Source organism: Anabrus simplex, chromosome 8 (genome assembly GCF_040414725.1).
Source record: "Anabrus simplex isolate iqAnaSimp1 chromosome 8, ASM4041472v1, whole genome shotgun sequence".
In the NCBI taxonomy this organism is placed as follows: Eukaryota; Metazoa; Arthropoda; class Insecta; order Orthoptera; family Tettigoniidae; genus Anabrus; species Anabrus simplex.
In genome coordinates, this window is record NC_090272.1 from 140,482,790 (window position 1) to 140,503,637 (window position 20,848).

The window sequence follows — 20,848 nt, forward strand, 5'->3', positions numbered from 1 at the left end:
TCCTGGTTTATAGCACGCATATTAATTCTCAATAAATCTATTCCAAATAGCCGAAGCCAAAGCAAATTTATCTGTCTGCAAAACGAGTGGATCTAGTTTTACGGAGATCAAAGCGCAAATACCTTAGAATTTCTTGCCATAGTGTTAGTGAAAACAGGGGGACCCCATAAATAAGACCATATATGATCTACAGCTAAAATACTAAGTTTATAAGCTCCATGGGCGTATAACAAATCAATAAAAGCATCTAATTCTTCCAAAGAAATAGACCAATTATTATCCGTTGTCTGTCTACGAGCTTCGGTCTCTGTGCACATCTTTATATGCTTCAACATGGATGCGTCAATGAATAAACGCCAGGCACTAACCTTGCTGTTAGTCCCTACGTTACGCTTAGCGTGAGAAGTAGGCCCTGCTGCCTCTTTCAGTACATTCTGACAGCCATCTTTCCAGGGGGGTTCGCACTACTGTTGACAACAGTCTAAATAGTTGTTCCATCATTACCACATAACTGATCCCCTGGTGCAAATGAAGAAGACTTTACCAGTTCATGACCTCTCCCACCTCGTCCCCTTCCTCTTCGAACAGGTTGCCTGCTGCTAAGAGATCGTCCTCTGCTGCAAAATTGATCACGGCTGGTTGAAGGAGTAACTGCGTCTATCGTAGGTGCGAAGTCCACTGTGTGCATATTTTCATCAGCCGAATCGCCATCACTATCCGACATATTATCACACTCTTGAGGTATAAAATCCTCATCGTCACTCATTGCGTCTATATCTTATAATATATATCTTCATCACCTGATTCGTCTTCTCCTAGCTTTTCAAGTTCTGCTAATAATTGAACAGGAGTAAGTTTTTGCCGCCGAGCCATTATTACGCACTATACGACACAAGGGACAGGCACTAACTCGTCCACTCGCAACCACTGCTAGAGGCATACTATTTAGTTACATCCAGAGGTGTACAAACTCCGCATTTAACTTGCCCATGCTTGCCTGCTCTACAGGCAAGCAAGCTAGCCACACGTAAACAACAGTACAGGCAGGCTGATGCACTCCTGACCAGGTCAAGCTCAGCCCAACTTGCGCAGGCTACAGGTTAGCTTGCTTGCTTGCTTTCTTTTTCCTGCTGTGTTATGTTTGCTCGTTCATTGTGCTGATATGAGACTCGCGTGAATGCAGGCAGGAAAGGGGTTGTTACATGCCGGAATTTATATAGGATTCGTCAACACAAATATTTTTTATATGGTTATTTAGTATTATGTTAATCATTACAAAGTTGTGTTTAAATGTATTTCGTAATTCAGAGGTCTTATGTAACTAATTAACAAATAATATTTCTCTCTGTCAAACATAGTTACTTAATAAAAAGTAGGTTCTCTGAACAAAATATTTGAATATTTAAATAAACATAATGACTGTTGATGGAACTATGACCATAAATATAATGCATTATTTATTATTCGAGAAAATTAGAAACAAGGATATACATAATGTAGGTACAGGTCGTAAATATCTTTAGAAAAATAATTTTATAGGTAACGTTTTTGAAATACATTTAATAATTTAGGAACCCCTTCCCCACAAAACCAAAAGAAATAACTATAAAACTAATCAGTTTAGAAGTATAATTTTACCACTTGCTCTCTTAGTTTGTGGTCACCTCATACTGTGCACAATGCATACCAATATTTTATGCATGGACACATTATCGCTTGTGTGTATTACTATGAGGTCATTACGTCTTTGTGCATGAAGACGGGAACGTTTTTCGCTGATTAAATTTCCCGAACAGCTGAAGACTCTCTCGCTGGAGAGACTCGTAGCGGGTATGTTAAGCACCTTTTTCGCTACACAGGCGAATTATTTTTCCACCACCGCAGTATATTTTCGTCACTAATAAACCTTTCTTGCAAGTGCCTACTGACCTCATCATGTATCATTGGCGAATTTTCTGCCCAATCGTCAAATTTTGTTTTCTTACGTTGCACTGAATTTTCTTCATTTGAAGAAGATGGGACTTATTGTCTATTTTGATTGGGTAGCTGCTCTGAAAATATATCTGTCCAAGTTTTGATATTTTATGCTAATAACAGAATATTAAGAATATCTAATTTGCATAGGTATAATATATAATAATAATAATAATAATAATAATAATAATAATAATAATAATAATAATAATGAAGAAGAAATAACCAGAGACATTACCTTCAGCGCACATTTGTCAAGCTGCCTCGAAAACAGACATTTGTTCTCCTGCTTTTAGTTTCTTTAATGTGCGATATTTAGGCACCAAAAGTGTTGCAATTTTGTGTAACATAGTGACTTCCATTTTTCGCTCCAGGAAGACACCAGCGGTTTGTTTCAAAAGCTTCAAGTAATGAAAATTCATTTAGTATGAAAACATTTTTACATTTAAATATCAGGAGACTCACATTAAAATTTAAAAAAGTGAAATATTAGCTGTTCATCGTCATCCTGTGGAGTACAATGGGTTCTTAAGGTATAAAACCACGGAAGGACCAGATGTAAAGTCGGGTCCTCATCACCCTCAAGATCAGTTGTGGCTATCTTAAATGGCCTAAGAAATGTTAAAGCAGGCCAGTAATATCCTGATCATAACCGAGCATTTTATCAGAGGCACCCTCCTTCTCTAAAATAGTTCTCACAGCATCTATCTGGGAGTGAACTGATTGCAGCATGTCAAAATAACTGTTCCACCGAGTGGAAACATATGGTTTCAAAGATGATTGTAACCTCACACATAGGCTTCTTCTTTTAAAGTACGAAACCGGAGATTTCACTGAATTAATAACAGCTAACACATCAGGAACACTTTCTTTCAAAAAGGGTTCGCTCAGAACATGCTTCAAGACCGTATTAATACCGAAATATGAGCCATGCATGGAAGAAGCTTGTATATGCTGAGGGCCTTAACAATATTGCTTCCCTGGCCTGTTACAAATGTAATTTTGCAAATATCTTCATGAGAAACGCCATGTCCTTTCAAACGATCTTCCAATTCACTGCGAATAGTTTCACCAGTTTCTAGACAGTCAGGGAAGGCCGAACACATTAATACATACTTATTGAGAGATAAATCTGTATTTATATAGTGCATTGTGACAGACATATAGTGCACACCCTTGTACTTATCTGTCCACAGGTCAGTGGTACTCGCACAGATACCAGATTTAATAGCACGTACTATATCAGGAAGCGTTTTACTGCGCAGTTTGTCCGCGAAAGTTTGTACCTTCCTAGCAACTGTGACTCGAGAGAGTATAACATTTTTAATATTCACCGAGTCATACTTTTTGCCCATTTCTATCAGCGTTTGCCCTAAATTTAAAAATCCTTTACCATCAATAGTTGTAAACGGTCTCAAGTCCTTGGCGCACATTTCCACGCACTTATCAGTCACCAAGTCCTTGTCCTCTTTCAAAATATTTTTAGACTGTGGAAAATTTGGGTCAAATTTGCAGACATGTCGCAACATACTTGAGGTCCCTGAATGGGTGCTGAGTAGCTTTTTGCAAAAAAATGCATTGCGAGTAACCTACTGGCTTACTTGATACCTGTTCATAAACACCTGAAAATTTTTCCCATAATAGACTTGAGCCCTGCTTTACTACTAGAATAAATTCACCACTAACTGCACTGGACGCAAAACGTAGCTACACTAACATATAACGACACATTCACAACGCATCGATAGCAAACTTCACATTCACTCTTGTCAAGTCCGGCAGTCCGAACGGGTCCCAGGCAACCTGTCAGGCTTAGGGAAACCCAGGTTTTGGTTTGCTATGACTAGCGCGCTCAGTACGCGTGCACTCTTGCTTCGCTGACGCTCAGGCTAAGCTGCTTTGCTTGTTGCAGAGCAGCTTGGGGCAGGCAAGCCTGAAGTACAATTTGTACACCTTTAGTTACATCATACGCCCCTACAGCGCCACTTCGATGGCTTTCTTTTAAAACCTCGTATATCCAAATGTTCTTCCTACCTATTATATCCCTTAAGGAATATAATGGATAGGAAGAGTTTCGGACTTACGAGGTTTTTAAAGAAATCCATCGACTTGTAAATATATCACAGTAAGCAAGCAGTGAGCAGAATAGAGCTCTCCGTATCAAGGAAGTGAAGCAGTCATCGGTCAAAATGACCGCTTATGGCCTTCCTAGGTATAAGGGACAATATCGGTGTTCCCTTACTATCTAAGGATGTAATTTTTGGCGTGAATGTACATAACGCTAAAAGATTAAAAGTCACAAAAGAACAACCTAGTGCATAAAAAAATTACGAGCGTGGAAAAAAATTCGCTAGCGGTCAAAATGGCCGCTCTGGCCGTTCTAGTGTTAAGCATGAGCATGACTTGCCCAGAGATAAGAATATCGCTTTCAGTGGAAATAAAATCACATAATTCATAACATTATCAACACTAAAGCGACACACCACCGTACAAGGAAGTGTAGCTTTAATTATAGTGTTGTTGTGGTGATTGTAATCAAAGTATGAGTTCATAGTATCTGCAAAGGGAAGATGAAACTATATTACTGTGTAACCGAATGAGTTGTACGGGCCATATCAATGCCCTCTGTAATTACAAGCCTTGAGGTTTTGAGAATTGGCAACTGTGTACTTTGGCTGTAGGGAATGTTAGGCCATGTGCTAATGTTTTGTTTTAAATTGTAGTGTACTTTTTACCGAAGGGTACTGAAATCAAATTGTGTTCCTTCCTTCATCTTTTGTGAAATTATTAATGGTACAATAAGACTTCCTTAAAGCTGTTAGAGGTGAATACTTCTCATCTGTTGTTAATTACATAAACTCTACCTGGAAGTCTTTTGCTGATTTATGTGTCAAATGTAACTTAAATAAAATATTTCAGATGCCTAGAAAATGTTGTGTGCCTGGGTGTAAGCCAAATTATGACAGCACTGTAAAATTAAATGGCATCGTGTCCACATTTTCCTTCCCTAAAGAAGAGATAAGAAGGCAGGCATTCCATGAAAGGGCTCGCATCCAACTACATCATCTGTTTTTTATGCCCACCACTTTGATGAAAAGGACGTAATAGCTTACCAAAATTTCAAACAGCTTGATGGAACAGTCACAAAACTTGCTTTTAGGTTTCCCAAGTCGAGGGAAGAAGCTGTGCCTTGTAAGTTCCCAAATTTGCCTTCCTACCTAACCTGCAGTACACCACCTGAGAGACGAGATCCCAAGTCGCAAAGAGGAGATATTCAGGAAAGAGACCATCAACAAATACTAGATACTAAAAAACAAGATTTAATTAGTGATTAATGACCTTCTGAATCATTCTCTTCAAAATTAAATCTTTCCAATTTGCAGAGTAAGGTAGGCAGTGAATGTTGGTGGTTTTCTCTTCTAAATGTTGACATACTTGAAATACCAGAAACCTCAGAAGTACTGTATGTTTCAGGTTATGTATCACATAGTGTTTGCAGGTGTTAATTACATTGCATTGATATGTTTGGGGAAGGAAAGGATTGAGATTGGTGATTTCTATTTTGATCATTTACAGCGAGGAGGACTGTCATTGCCCTGTGATTTGGTTTTATGTATATTCATTTAGCATCTATATTTCAGAGCATTATGAACTCAGAACAGTTGACGAGTACGTCTGAGAAACTAGGTTATCAGTGGAACATTCTTTTTAGGCTCTCATTACAAAGTCTATAGTGACACTGACGAGTGCATCTGTGGAAAAAAAATTAATGGATTGATATCCAAACCGGTGAGTCAGTTTGGAAGAATAATATTGAACAACTTTCCTGACTGCGTAAGTGAAGGAAATTAACAAAATGGCAAGAAAATGAAACTTCAGGACCTAGGATGTTAGGGTAAAGTGTAATTATTAACTTATGTGAAATTGATGGCATGTTTAGACTACATATAGTTTGGCTATTTCTAGTGATATTTATGTGCTTGTTTATTTGTGTTGTATTTTCAGTGACATTTCGCCAGTGAACCGGTCGTGTTTATGCTTGTTGGGAATTTTAACCATAATTAGTTAATTTCGCTAGCACGGGGGCGTGGTGTATGTGCCGTCTTCATCATAATTTCATCCTCATCACGACGCGCAGGTTGCCTATGGGCGTCAAATCAAAAGACCTGCATCTGGCGAGCCAAACTTGTCCTCGGACACTCACGGCACTAAAAGTCATACGCCATTTCATTACTACCTTCCCACCATGAACCCGTCTGCCTAATGTTTGACAGGAGTGCTATGTTGCCAATTTTAACCTCACAACTTGTAGTTGCAGAGGGTGTTGGCCATATAGATGTAGCTTGCCTTCTAGAGATCATATGTTCGAAACGCACCATCAGCAGCCCTGAAGATTGTTTTCTGTGGTTTCCCCATTTTTACATCAGGCAAATACTGGGGACTGTTATTACATGATAACTGAATCCCTCCGGGTTGATGTATGTGACTGCCCTCTGATGATTGGGACAAGTTATTCTGATATCGATGTAGTCGAAGTGACCTATAATTTCATGGCAACTATCCCAAATATAATAAAATATATCGGTTGCCAAGAATTGTAGTCAAGTTGACAGTTACCGGACTGCCCCTTATGTCATATATTTTGTGGTACATAACCTCTGATTGTGATTCTCTCCTAAATTTTAGTTTAAACAGTGTTCTTGGCAGTGTTTAAACATGGCTGGTTGAACATTGGTTTTAGACAGTCTCTAAGTGATAAATAACATCTTTGTAATGCAGCAGCCATACTTAGACATTGTTTAACCTAAACATTGTCTAAATACCATTTCTGCAATCGTCCCTATATCCATAAATACTGTAATGTCAAATATGGAAAATAAATATGTTTCTAATCATTCCAAATATCCTAATTCATAAATATATGCCAAAATAGCTAAGAGAAAAACAATTATATATTTATATAGAATCCCATCCATCATCATCATCATCATCATCATCATGCAAATGCAGCTAGCTTTGGATAAATAAGTTATCTCCTACCTTTCTTCATTCATCACAATTACGTCTCATGGGAACCCTTTAATATTCTGTGATGGTACATAGTCTATGTTCAACAGAATATTGTTATATTTCAAATGGTGAAAGGAATTTCAAAATTGGTCCAGTAGTTTCTGAGATTACTTCATACAAACAAACAAACAAACTCACAGTCTCTCTATACAGAGTATCCTTGAATATTTTCAGAGGAGGTAGCACACAACAAAGGAAAAAGGTTCCTATAAACGTTGATCGCAAATCTAATATCTTCAGTTATGGTCCGCTGCTATCAATGATCACGATATTCTAATAATTTATGGAGGGTCATATGCAACAAAAGATGGAAATATGTTCCTACCTAAACATTGGTCTTAAACCTACTAGCATGTTGTGTTATGGTCTTATTTTGTAGATGGGTCACATCCTGGACTCCAAACACATTGTCACAAAACATATACGAAACCATTATACATAGATAATTGATGCAGTACATCATGTATTATGTGTGTACATTTGTACTGAATCAAGCAAGAACAAAACACACTAGTCAGCATACTGTACAGTATTCCATTACTTACTACAGACTGTATTGCTCTCGCAGTCAGGTAGGTTAGTTTCGTCATGTGTCAGGTGTATGATAGTGCTCAAATGGCAGCGCATAATTTGTTGTGACACTGCTGTACTGTAATTTGTTTCCTTATCTTTCTTCTCTGGCCTTACAGGATGTAATGGAGGGCCTATTATTCTATACAGGAAATGGCCAATATGATCTTCTGTTACAGGCAAGCAAACTGAAGCAACCTACGGGCATGTAGTCTGTATGCTGACAAATATCCAACATGCTGCACACCATCTGTAAAGTTGTTTAGTACCCTCTTCCAGAACCTTACAAAACAAGATCCTTTGCACCACGAACAAGCAGTCGCGGTAGACCTTGAACAATTCACACACCTGACGTGGAACAATGGGTATTAGAACATGTGGAGGACAATCCTGGAACGAGTGTCCTAAGAATGGCCACAGCTGAAGGTATTGCTAAAAGTGTTGTCTGGACAGTCCTCCACAAACAGTTCTTCTATATGTACCATGTGCAGCATGTCTAAGCTGTGCTGCAACAAGATCAGCCTGCCAGATTGCACTTCTGCCCGTGATTTCTCCAAACATGTGCCCTTGATCTGTATTTCACAGCGAAGGTTTTATTTACAGTCAAGGGGGGTTTTGCAAGGGATGGTATAGTAAATTTTCGTAAGAGCCATGTATGGATTGATGCAAATCCACATGCAGTGGAAGAGAGACAACACTAGCACAAATTTAATATCATCATTTGGGCAGGCATTCATGGGGAAAGATTGATAGTTCTCTACATTCTACACAACAGATTGAATGGTCCTATGTATCGTACTTTCCTTTGGAACTAATTGCCTGCATTGCTGGAGAATGTGCCACTACAGGAACGACTTCAAATGTGGTACATGCATGATGGGGCATCGGCCCATTTTCATAGTAGGGTTAGGCGACACCTAACACGGGTCTTACATGAGCAATGGATTGGTCGGGTAGGGCCAATATCTTGGCCTGCCCGTTCCCCTGACGTTAAATCTTTAGAGTTTTGGATTTGTGGACGTGTAAAATACATGGTTTATGCAGTCCCCATAAATGATGTGGATACACCATGAGAACACATGTTCACTGGCTGTGATGCCATCCGGCAACAGCCAGAGGCATTCCAACAAATGCACAAGTCCATGCAATGTAGGGTGGAAGGCTGCATTGCAGTGGATGATGGTTCACTCCTCTTCTCCATGTACCTAAATGACTTACCAGAAAATCTAAAAAACTGTAAATACCACTTATATGCAGATGACATAGTTATACATACACACAGACCCAAACGACAGTCACCTGGCCATAAATAACGTGAACAAAGATCTAAACAGAATTCGAGACTGGACTGTTAATAATTCCCTTAAAGTTAACCCAAAAAAACCACAAGCCATCATCGTAGAATCTAAAAATAACCAAAATAAATTGGAAAGAAAAAAATATTCCTCCGATTATGTTCCAGGGAACAGAAATCGGTCTGAAAGACTCCATGAAGAATCTTGGCCTGATCGTTGACAAAATTCTAACTTGGTCTGAACATGCAACAATAATCTGCCAGCGATCTTTCTACACACTACACTCATTTAAAAAGCTAAGAGATCTTCACCCACTTAAAAGAAAGAAATTACTTATACAAAGTAATTCTACCATTTTCGACTTACACCAGTTTAAACAGCACAATTGGTACCAAATTAGCACGCATACAATGCATGTATCCACTTTATCTTCAATAAACCGAGACATTGAATATTGAATTTTCACGACCACATTGAAATCGAAACAGACTTTCAACGTATTAGGTCGTGTTACGTACATGTAGTACGTGTTGAAGAGATGTTAAGTACAGAACAAAAATGGCCAGCCGGACATCAGTGGGATCCGAACCCACAACCTCCCGATTTCGCGTCGGTTGCTCTACCAATTGAGCTTCAACACGTACTACATGTACGTAACACGACCTAATACGTTGAAAGTCTGTTTCGATTAAACCGAGACATTGTCATATTTTCCCCTACCTCAATCAGTTATCTTGGCTATATTTAGAGGAGAGACTAAATGTGCACTCTGCATCAGTTATTCATAGTGTTTTACGGAGTGAAGCGCTGGTTTACTTGAGAGATGACCTTCAGTATCTATCATATAGAAATAATCACCAAACAAGGTCATTAACTAACTCCTTGCTAAGTTTCCCTACCCATCACACTACTAGTTACAGTGATTCATTCATCCCCGCTACTATCCGCCTGTGGAATTCCCTGCCAGCTGAAATTACACATTCCTAGTACTCAGCTGTTCATAAGAAGGTGTTGCAAACATTACTTACATATAAGAACATAATCTATAGCACATATCTAAGATAATTTACTTTCCTAAATGTAAATACTAACCATAGGAACTAGACAATAAGCTTTTCCGGTTAGTCTTTAAGTAAGTAAAATTCTTTCAAGAATAAAATTATTATGTCCACCTATTCAGTACAATTATATTTTGTAGTGATTAAATCCTACATGAATTATAAACACTAGTTAGGAACATGTTTTGCCCTAATTTTGGGTATCTTCAGCCTAATACTAATCCTAAGGTCAAGTCTTAAATCTATTAAACATTAATACTAAATACAATGGTCTTATGCTAATTTTTTTTTTTTTTTTTTTTACAAAAGTAGTGCTCTGGGTGATATTTACATAGTTTACAATATGTACATTAATTAAAAATCAGAATTTGTGATAAGGAAGCAACTAAATTATTTTATTTTCCAATGACTAGAAAACGCCCAAAGTGTAAAATGAATTTCTCTTACTGTATGGATGAAAGTTTATGCAAATGTGTTCAAATTGACTAGAGATTGATCACAGTGTGAATTGGGGTTTCTCCAACTGTATGGATGAACATTAGGTTGAAGGTTTTACAGTTGGTTCGTTCAAAGGTGCTTATGGTCACCTATGTCGTAAGTATATTGTTACAACACCGGAACCGTGGTATAAAGCCGATCATGTTGGGTTTGAATATTCCTTTAGAATGATGAATGTAGAGCCCAATATAATAATTGTAAAGTGAAAGTTTTTATCCCATAAAAGTGGACGAACTTACTTGTACTGTCAGATGTTAGCTGGAACCACTTGTTCCAGTTCCTTTTTTCTCTTATTCAGTTACAGACAACTCATAATTCCTCCCAAGGTTGAACAATGCACCAACGGGAATGTAAATCGACAAGAATGGCACAATATTCCAAAAAAATTTATCAGATGAGCACTAATGAATAATATCAACAATATGTTTCCAACATACATGTTTTAACCTATAAAATATTACCATCCAACCATGCTTCTTTCTAAAGGATTATTCAAACCGAACATGATCGGCTTTATACCACAGTTCCGGTTTTGTAACAATATAGTTACGACATAGGTGACCATAAGCACCTTTGAACGAACCAACTGTAAATCCTTCAACCTAATGTTCATCCATACAGTTGGAGAAACCCCAATTCATGCTATTACACTGAATGTGCCCAAAATTAGGGCGAAACATGTTCCTAACTAGTGTTTATAATTCATGTAGGATTTAATCACTACAAAATATAATTGTATTGAATAGGTGGACATAGTAATTTTATTCTTGAAAGAATTTTACTTATTGTATCTTCAATACGGAACAAAATGAGATTAGTTACTTGTAGTCTTTAAGTTACACAATTTTATTATTTTGTAGAATTTATCATAAATTAAACAGTGTATTATGGCTGGGCATAATAACAGGCTCTATAGCCTGAGCCATGCCATAGAAAACAAGATGATAATAAATAAATAAATAAATAAATAAATATGATGATGATGCTTGTTTGTTTAAAGGGGCCTAACATCTGAGGTCATCGGCCCCAATAAATAAATAAATAAATAAATAAATAATCACAGAATCAGCTGAGACAACCATTGGTTTTGAGAAAAAAAGGTAAGACAAGACTTGTTTGATGACAACAACAAAGAAATTTCATGTGCGATCAATGCTAAATGAGAAGTCCATCTGTCCCTTCTTCAAGATCCATCTTCAAATGCAAAGAAAGTTCATTTTCTCAAACTCAAGCATAAATGTTAGGGGCAAATAAGAGAGAGAAAGAACAACTGATGGCAGCAGAAAGCTCAGGAAGTGCAAAGTATGTCTGATGTCTGAGACATGCGAACTTCTATGCAGAAATAAGAGTTATATGGCCCAAATCGCTCCTCCTCTGAGACAGTGAAAGCTGCGATAATGCCTACCACTCTTACTGATAGTCAAGAAATCGTAGATCATTTCTCCACTCTTCTCAATTGGAGTTCAAATGCTACTGAAGACATTCTCGATGATGTATTCTACAACCCCAACAAACATGGATGGCTCTCCCACCAAAATTCAAGGAATTCAATGCTGCACCCAGCAAACTGAAACCTGGCAAGACTCCTGGTCCAGTTAACATTCCTCTGGAATCGATTCAAAGTGGAGGCCTATATCTAAAGACCAGACTTCTTACTCTTATTCTTTTAATATGGGAAACCTGCGAAATACTTGGTGATCTTAATGTAAGGTTACTTGCTTTACATCCCACTAACTACTTTTACGGTTTTCGGAGACGCAGAGGTGCCGGAATTGAGTCCCGCAAGAGTTCTTTCATGTGCCAGTAAATCTACTGACACGAGGTTGACATATTTGAGCACCTTCAAATACCAACGGACTGAGCCAGGATTGAACCTACCAAGTTGGGGTCAGAAGGCCAGAGCCTCAACCGTCTGCACCACTCAGCCCAGCTAATTTGTCAGTAGTGTAAGATGGAACAGTCTTTTTAGTTTTGCTTGATTTATATTCCCTTCCTTCATTTCTTCTTTGCTTGTTTCTTGTTCTGGATTTCAATTGCCTCTGCCTTTTTCTTCCAGTTATTTTCTCTGGATATGAATGGGAGATCTACTACTTGTGGATAGAGAATATTCATATCTGTAACATAATAAAATTAGAAATATAAGTAAGGGGAGATACCGTATAATCCTGAATACTACCGAATAAGACCCGGACACTAAATTTGAGACAGCAAAATACGGAACAGAAAAAAAAAATAACTTGCATACCGTACCTATTTAATTTTCTTCAAATATACCACAAATAAATTCAAACAGCTTATAATTATTGAAATCATCACAAAAATCATAAATAAAATCGGTCCAATACTCAGATCATTCACAATTCACCGTCGTCATCTGAAGTTTCACCATAGGAATGTTCGGCTCCATGGCTAAATGGTTAGCGTGCTGGCCTTTGGTCACAGGGGTCCCAGGTTCGATTCCCGGAAGGGTCGGGAATTTTAACCATAATTGGTTAATTTCGCTGGCACGGGGGCTGGGTGTATGTGTCATCTTCATCATCATTTCATCATCATCATCATCATGATGCACAGGTCGCCTACGGGAGTCAAATCAAAAAGACCTGCATCTGGCAAGCCGAACTTGTCCTTGGACACTCCCGGCACTAAAAGCCATACGCCATTTCCATTTTTTACCATAGGAATTTTCGTCGCTGGCATCTTTCCACAAATAGTTGTCCTCTCTACCGTCAACTGAATTTGTAATTCCACATTTCTTAAAGCTTTTGGACACTAGATCCTTGGGAATGTGCGCCCATGTGGTCTTGATCCAGCTGCATATTACTCCCACTTCAGGCCTCTTCACTTGTCTGGTTGGTGTTAACGCGTGATCACCATCAGACATCCATTCGGTGTACAACTGTTTCATTGCAGTTTTGAAAGGCCGGTTCACACACACATCCAACGGCTGTAGAACAGAAGTGAGTCCTCCGGGAATTATCACAAGATTGGTTTTTCCTTTCCTCGTCATATTTTTTACGGTGTCAGTTGTATGTCCTCGGTAACTGTCCAACACAAGCATGTTTCATTTTTGTAACAAAGCTCCCGGGCGACGTTGCCAAACACACTTCACCCACTCCTCAACTAACTCACTGTCCATCCAGCTGGATTCATGTGTTTTAACAATAACACCGGATGGCAAGTTTCCTTTCGAAAGTGTTTTCCTGTTCAGAACCACATATGGAGGGAGTTTGGTTCCATCCGCTAATATGCACAACATTACCGTGCATCATTGCTTTTCGTTACAACCTGTTCTGATGGTTACACTTTTAGAACCCTTCGTATCCACTGTATTTTCCAACGGCATTTCAAAATAGACAGGTGTCTGGTCAGCATTCCCAATTTGCGACAGCAAATAAGAATTTTGCTTCCTCAAACGTCTCCGAATGCACAATCCCTTTCTCCGATAAAAGTTTTGGATCCATTCGCGACTTGCAGTAAAATCCTGTGTTTTGAGTTCTTTTAAGATCTCTAGTGCTTTCAGTTGACACATTTCACTAGAAACACCATATCCTAACTCACATTTTTCTAGCACAAACTTGTGGAGTCGTTCTTCAATTTCCGGAAACACTGCACTTCGCCCACGGAACGCTCTGCGAACGCCGTTACTTTTTAGAAGTTTTTCCTTCTTCTTCCACCAGTCACAAATCATCAATATCGTACTTTCTGCCAATGGCACGATTTCCGTATATTTCAGCTTCGCTTACAAATTTAAGTTTCTCACACACAGTAAATGACCGCAGACGCCGTTTTGAATCCATCAGTTACTATCGAGACAGCACTTTCACGAGACAGATACGGAACTCGAATGTGAGTGAGGTAGACTTCCGTAACCAACAGTCCTGACTCTCGCAGAGTACTATATCCCACGAGATCAGCTATTCGTGCACCCAGCATGCCAGCAACACTTGTGAAACAAATGACGATCGAGGATCCGCAGCAGCGGCTTTTGTATTTACCGCATATTTACCCATATTCTTTGATTTACCATATTTCATTACCTTACATTTCACGTTTACATGCTACTATAACCGTATTGATAAAAATCGATCTTGTTTTCTAGAACGCAACTAAAACACAATAAGACCTGAATGCCCGTTTACATGTGGTATATTGAGTACGGTAACTGTATTCAAATCTGTTTCAATACTCCATGTAAAGGTAGTAAATATTTACGAGAATGAACGGCTTGAATACGACCCGCACCCAAGATTTAGAACCAATATTTTTGGGAAAAAAGTATGGGTGGTATTCAGGATTATACGGTACCCATTAATCAAAAGATATGTGTGAATTTCTTCAGATTATGTAATCAAAGGCAATAGAAATAAAAATATGTCCAATGTTACTTTTAAGTTGTATTTGAAGCAACATAATAACCTTCACTTACTTCTTCTGATGAATTCTCTGCACTCTCATCATAATCCGGATCATCAACGGAATTGTCCTCACTGAAGGTGTCAGATGTGTCGATATTGTGAGAAATCTCTTTTTTGGCAACTGCTAGCTCGATTATTACTGCATCCAGCCATCTTGTCACTGAGGGATATGATTATGTTGTCTCGAAACATTACAAGAAAATGTCAAGTTGCAGCACTTTAAAGTGACTCTCTAGTGCCATCTGTTGACAATTTCTGCAAATTATTATAAAAGTAGTACAAAGAAAATGCTCCAGAGTGCAGTAGTACACTTAACTCAATTTTGTTAAAATTGGAGCTACTACTCAGAGGGGTCTCTTCCCGCATCGCGCTCACTTGTTTCTCTCCTGGCCACCTTCTGTGTGACGTCATGTGATATGATACAGCGCTGGCCCATCCTGCTGACACGTATTACCACTACAGTCTAAAATGGTCATAACTTCTGAACCATTCATGCAAATAATGTCCTGACAAGGTTATTGTAATCCTTATAAAATACTGGAAAAGGTCAAACAATTTATTCTGATGAGGAACTTGAGGATAATATCGAAATATTTATTTAATTTTAATGAGTTATATTTTTTACTACGAACTGTAGCATAAAATCGCTTCTAGAGGGCAGCCGGTTGGAAATAGGTATGTGCCATCGCAGACTTTTTTTGTAGAGGATTCTATGCTCTACATTTCGTACGCTTACACTTGGGGTCTATCGTTGATGGTTCACGCAGCATAAGCCAAGAAAGTAAGTGACCGACCGACATTTTTGTCTCTTTCTACGTATTTACTGTATATCAGATCACGGATACATAATAATTTTATAGTGGTTCACTACGTGAGCAGTGTTCGTGTTGTCAGTATCTGAAGTAGAACCACTGTACTGATTAAAGTGCAGTCAACATATTATGGAAACGTGTGTGGCGCTATAAATTGTCGGCACGTAAAAGAACTCCCGTGTGACAAAATTACGGCACCTCGAGTCTCAGAAAACCGTAAATTATTGTTATGTGCTAATAGCCGGGCTGAGTAGCAACTCAAATGGTAGATCGCTGGCCTTCTTAGCCCAACTTGGCAGGTTCGATCCTGTCTCAGTCCGGTGGTGAAGGTGCTCAAAAACATAGTTAGTGGGACGTAAAATCCAATAACATTAACATTATTATGTGCTAATAACTTATATTTCTGAATATATTTTGAAGCTCGTGAAATAATACAGTATCCATGATCCAATATACAGTAAATACGAAGAAAGAGACAAAAATGTTGTGCGAGAAGAGACCTGTTACTGGATCTCGGTTATTTCAAAACGGGGCCTCACACATCCCAGTCATGAGTGGTTAAAAAATATAGCCCAGTTCGAAATTTCATTTGGTGTGTTTCACGGTAAGACTGTATCCAGATGCAAAAACGTGAAAACTCTTATTTCTATTATTAAGTCAAAATTTCCAGTATTCCATGACAAAATAATTTGTCTCTACGTAAGGACCAGGACATTTATTAGGCTAAGCTTTGGGCTGGTTCATCAAGTAATTAAGTCTCCTGACACGTACGTTTTAATAATTTAATATAATTCCATAAAGATGTCGATATGATGCATATTTTCCTATGCCATTTGATCCAAATATTTAGTTCATCAGGAATAAATTAATTATTTTGAGTTGCATGGCAATATTTTATTTCTTATCGTATTACCGGTAGATTATGTTACCGGTATGTCATGTATTTGATAGTTATTGTTCTACTCAGCATGTGACGAAATTTAACGCATTTTCACGTTTTTAAATCTATTGGAAGTGCCGTTACTTATGGAATCGGACTAAACCAGACTATTATTTGATGAAAAATTGAGAAGATGTTTCACAGGCACGAGAACTCACAGGCTTGCTGTACTGCGACTGTGTACCTTACTCGCTATCGTTCATACCGCGTGACGTCAGAGCGCTCCAGCCAATGGAAGCTTCAACCGCCGGAGTAGCCTACCTTATATTCTAGTTACCTTGGTTACAACTATGTTGCTCTGACCCCTTTGTTTATAGCACAAGATAAGCAGTTGCCTGCTTTTGTCATTCGTAGTGAGATGTTAGCTATCTTATTGACCATGAGGGAATGATATTGCTGACATTGAACCCTATATGGGATTCTTTTATAACCAAGTGGAAGTGTCTGGCCACATAGATTGTACAGACTGAACAGAAATTTTTAACTACTTTTGGCATTTTCTTGTAACCAACTTAAAAAATCTTCTTATATAAAAGTATAAATATAATACCTCAAACGTTGATGTAATAAGCCTGTAACTTTCTAGGTATGTAGAAGAAAGATTCACAATCACAAAAATGACCAAAGATATTGTTTTCCAGTCAAAAGCACAAAGTGAAATCACAGGGCCTATTGGGTAGTGTGTTATTACCAGCAGAAGGTTTAAAATGCCAATAATGAATAGGTTAAAAACTGCATGATTAATATGTTTTTAACCTATAATTTTTCATAGAGTAAGAAAAAGCATAATGAGCTGGATTGGTATCAAAGGGCTGTATTTATGAGTGAATCAGTGCATAAAAGTTAATGTTTTTATGTATACATTTTATAAGGCACATTTCAGCCTGAAATTTAATATAATCTTGAAAGCACATATACTCGAGTTAGACAATTGTATTAAGAAATAGATGCTGTACACACATTAGAATGAGGTCAGATTTATAATGAAGATGATAAAAGTTAAACTAGAATTTTGGAAGTATTGTGCTGAATAACAGTAAAACTTGTCTTAATAATGAATAGAAATAGTGAAATTGTTTTATGGATTGACAATGAAGGAAAATACCATAAATCAGAAAATTAGCAATAAAACATCAGCAGCTTCAAAATTCTACCATTCTGATCTTAAAATACTTGGAATAGAAAATATTTCCTCAAACAGATCACCCTGACTTTAGGGCTGGTATTTGTATTATTGATCATAATTTTTCTTGTCTTCAGAAGACAAAATAAAAACATGGGCTGGGGACATTGAAACTAATAGATCGTGATGGAATGGCCGAGGAAAATGGCTCCAATTTTGACTCCTGTCCTATACTTCCTACATCAAGAATTTGAACGTGTTGATGCCCACTTTTCTCAGGAAGCTCATTGGGGACTGAGAAGAAATGGATGTACAGTATAAGAACTGGGATTGTTTAGGAGAGAGCTATCCATTTGAAGTAGACTATGTATGAAGATATGAAACTAGTCCTTGTTCTTTTGTGTTTTCACGTTTGTCCTTGTCTCCTCTTTCTGTTGCTCCTTCTTCCCACACTGACCTGTCATTGTGTGTATCTTGTTACATGTTCCTATTTATATATGTGACTTCATATTATCTTCATTACTGACTTATAGTAAAATAAAAATGTGTAACAGAATTAAGTGCTGAAAGGAATTAAAAAAAAGTATGAGATGATTCAAGGGAAAAGATACTGACATGTCATTGTGTTTGTTCTACTATGCGTTTCTATTTGTTTCTGTCTTTCTAGTTATAGAATTAACTTTATATCTCTGAATTTCATGCAGTGTATTTGTAACTTGTTTTTTTTTTCAGGTGATCGTATGTTCCCGCCTCAGACTGGCCTCAGCTATTCCACTTGGATATGTGTGGATAAGTTTTCAGACCCACGAACAGATCCTCACTGTGTCAGGTTATTGACCTTAGTGCGTAATCTGCATGGTGGTCGAGAGGACCACCTGGTCTGCCTTGCAGTGGTGCTGTCAGCACGTGATAAGGCTATCATTGTTACCACCCAGGAAACTGTCATGCCACACAGTAAGTACTGCCAGTGGACAATCACGCTTTTATTTTTAGAAATTGTACATCATTAGTTGAAATTTATTCCATGCTTAACAGGTGTCGGCTTTTTACCATTTGTGATCTGACTTGGTATGTACCTAAATAAATAAATAAATAATTAAATAAATAAATAAATAAATAAATAAATAAATAAATAAATAAATAAATGATCTGGATTTAGGGGTGTCACCCAGATGGCAGATTCCTTATCAGTTGTTTACCTAGCCTTTCCTTACACTTTTTTAAAGAACTTGGAAATTTATCGAATATCTCCCTTGATAAGTTTTACCAGTCCGTTCTCCTCATACTGTAAGTGAATATTTACCCCAATTTGGCCTCTTTAATTTCAACTTTTATCTTTCCTACTTTTAAAAGCTCCGCTCAAGCTTATTCATCTGTATGTATGTATGTATGTATGTATGTATGTTGAGTGCTCAGCCCAGAGGTTGGTTCGGTCCTCAACAGATCCGCCATCATAGGTGGTCCAGGGATCACTGAAGAGGAGTACTAGGAAAATGAGGAGTGAGGAGGTTTCCTGTTGCTTTCCTCACCAAGCCAGAAGTTGCTATTACATATCAGTCTGCCAAGCCCACTGATATGCACACTCCATCCGACCCTTTGAGCGATATTTTCATATCGTTCACAACAGGGACTGGCTGCATAAGGAATGGCATTACTAGCACCACTCGTACATCGGTCACCTTCATGTTGTCAAAGCCAAGGATGAGACTGTGACAAATCAATGAAAGTAACAAATTTGTTCTAGCCCACACCAGAAGACATAGTGTATTGTAAACACTAGGTCTTGCCAGCATAGCTATACTACAAATGTTATTCCGTGCCATCTCTCCACTGACAGCTCAGAACACATCACTTATTCAAGCATCTCATCTCCTTAGTCCCACATTTTCCCAACTCGAAGTTTTCTTCAACATTTTCATAACATTACTCCTTTGTTGGAATAGAGCAGCTTGGCTTTGGATCTTTTCCAGTTCTCGTATCAAGTAGTCCTGGTGTGGGTCCCATACACTGGAACCGTACTCTGATTGGGATCTTACCAGAGATTTACACGCCTTCTGCTTCACATCCTTACTACAACCCCTAAATACCCTCAGAACCATGTGAAGTGATCTGTAATCTTTCTTTACAACTTTGTTAATGTGATTTCTCCAATGAAGATCATTCCTTATATTAACACCTTGGTATTTACAGTGATCCCCATGAGATACTTTCACCCCAAGAACACAGCAATTAAAACTGAGCAGACTAAGTTCTTTACAGTTATCATTTGTATAAGAAAACATAAAGGTCCAATAATACTGCCCTTTAGTACCCTGCTCTTAATCATTACAGGATCAGTTTATTCATTCACCTACTCTAATTCTATGAGTTCTAGAAATTTATCCACCCATTCAACCACTCTTTTGTCTGGTCCACTAGCCCTCATTTTCGTCAGTAATCTCCCATGATATAACCTTTCTAAAACCTTGGACAGTTTAATAGCAATGCAGTCCATTTTGACTTTCTGAATCTAAAATACCTGCTGTATCTTCCTGGAATCCTACAAGTTGAACCTCACTGGAATAACTTTTCATAAACCTGAACTGCCTTCATCAAAGCAGTTAGTAATTTTGCAAATGTGTCTAATGTAATCTGAAAGGATGTTTTCCCAGAGCTTACAAACAACACGTCAAGCTGACTGGCTTCTAATCATCAGCTTTATGTTTATCACCCTTTCTCTTGTACACTGGGGCTGCTATTGCAACTCTCCATTCATTTGGTATCGTTCCTTCATGCAAACAGTAATCAAATAAAAATAAAAAATGTACTATAATTACTCGTGTATTAGATCCCCTCGCATATTAGACCCCCCTGGCTTTTTGAGACAAAGAAAATTTTTAAAGTAAATCTTGCATTCAAGACTCCCCCCCCAACGTGATTCGTCAGAGAACGACGACGATTCCGCTTCAAAGTGAGTACAAGCCTGACTGCAGCTCGGATGACATCACACAATTTGTGAATAGTTTCGTCCGTATGACCCGCGCAGTGGAAATGGGTCAAAGGTCATGCGGTGCATCTGTGTTTCGTAGTTAAGAAATATGTCCGCCCCCGTAG

At 38.1% G+C, this 20,848-nt stretch overlaps 1 protein-coding gene across 1 annotated transcript in view; it reads left to right on the forward strand.

Moving 5' to 3' along the window:
- bchs (WD repeat and FYVE domain containing 3 bchs) overlaps positions 1 to 20,848 on the forward strand; it is a 478,767-nt gene that overhangs the window by 144,803 nt on the left and 313,116 nt on the right. Inside the window, exon 19 of the mRNA XM_067152491.2 lies at positions 18,488 to 18,709. Coding sequence (XP_067008592.2) covers positions 18,488 to 18,709 — 222 coding nt within the window. The remainder of the gene's footprint in view (positions 1 to 18,487; positions 18,710 to 20,848) is intronic.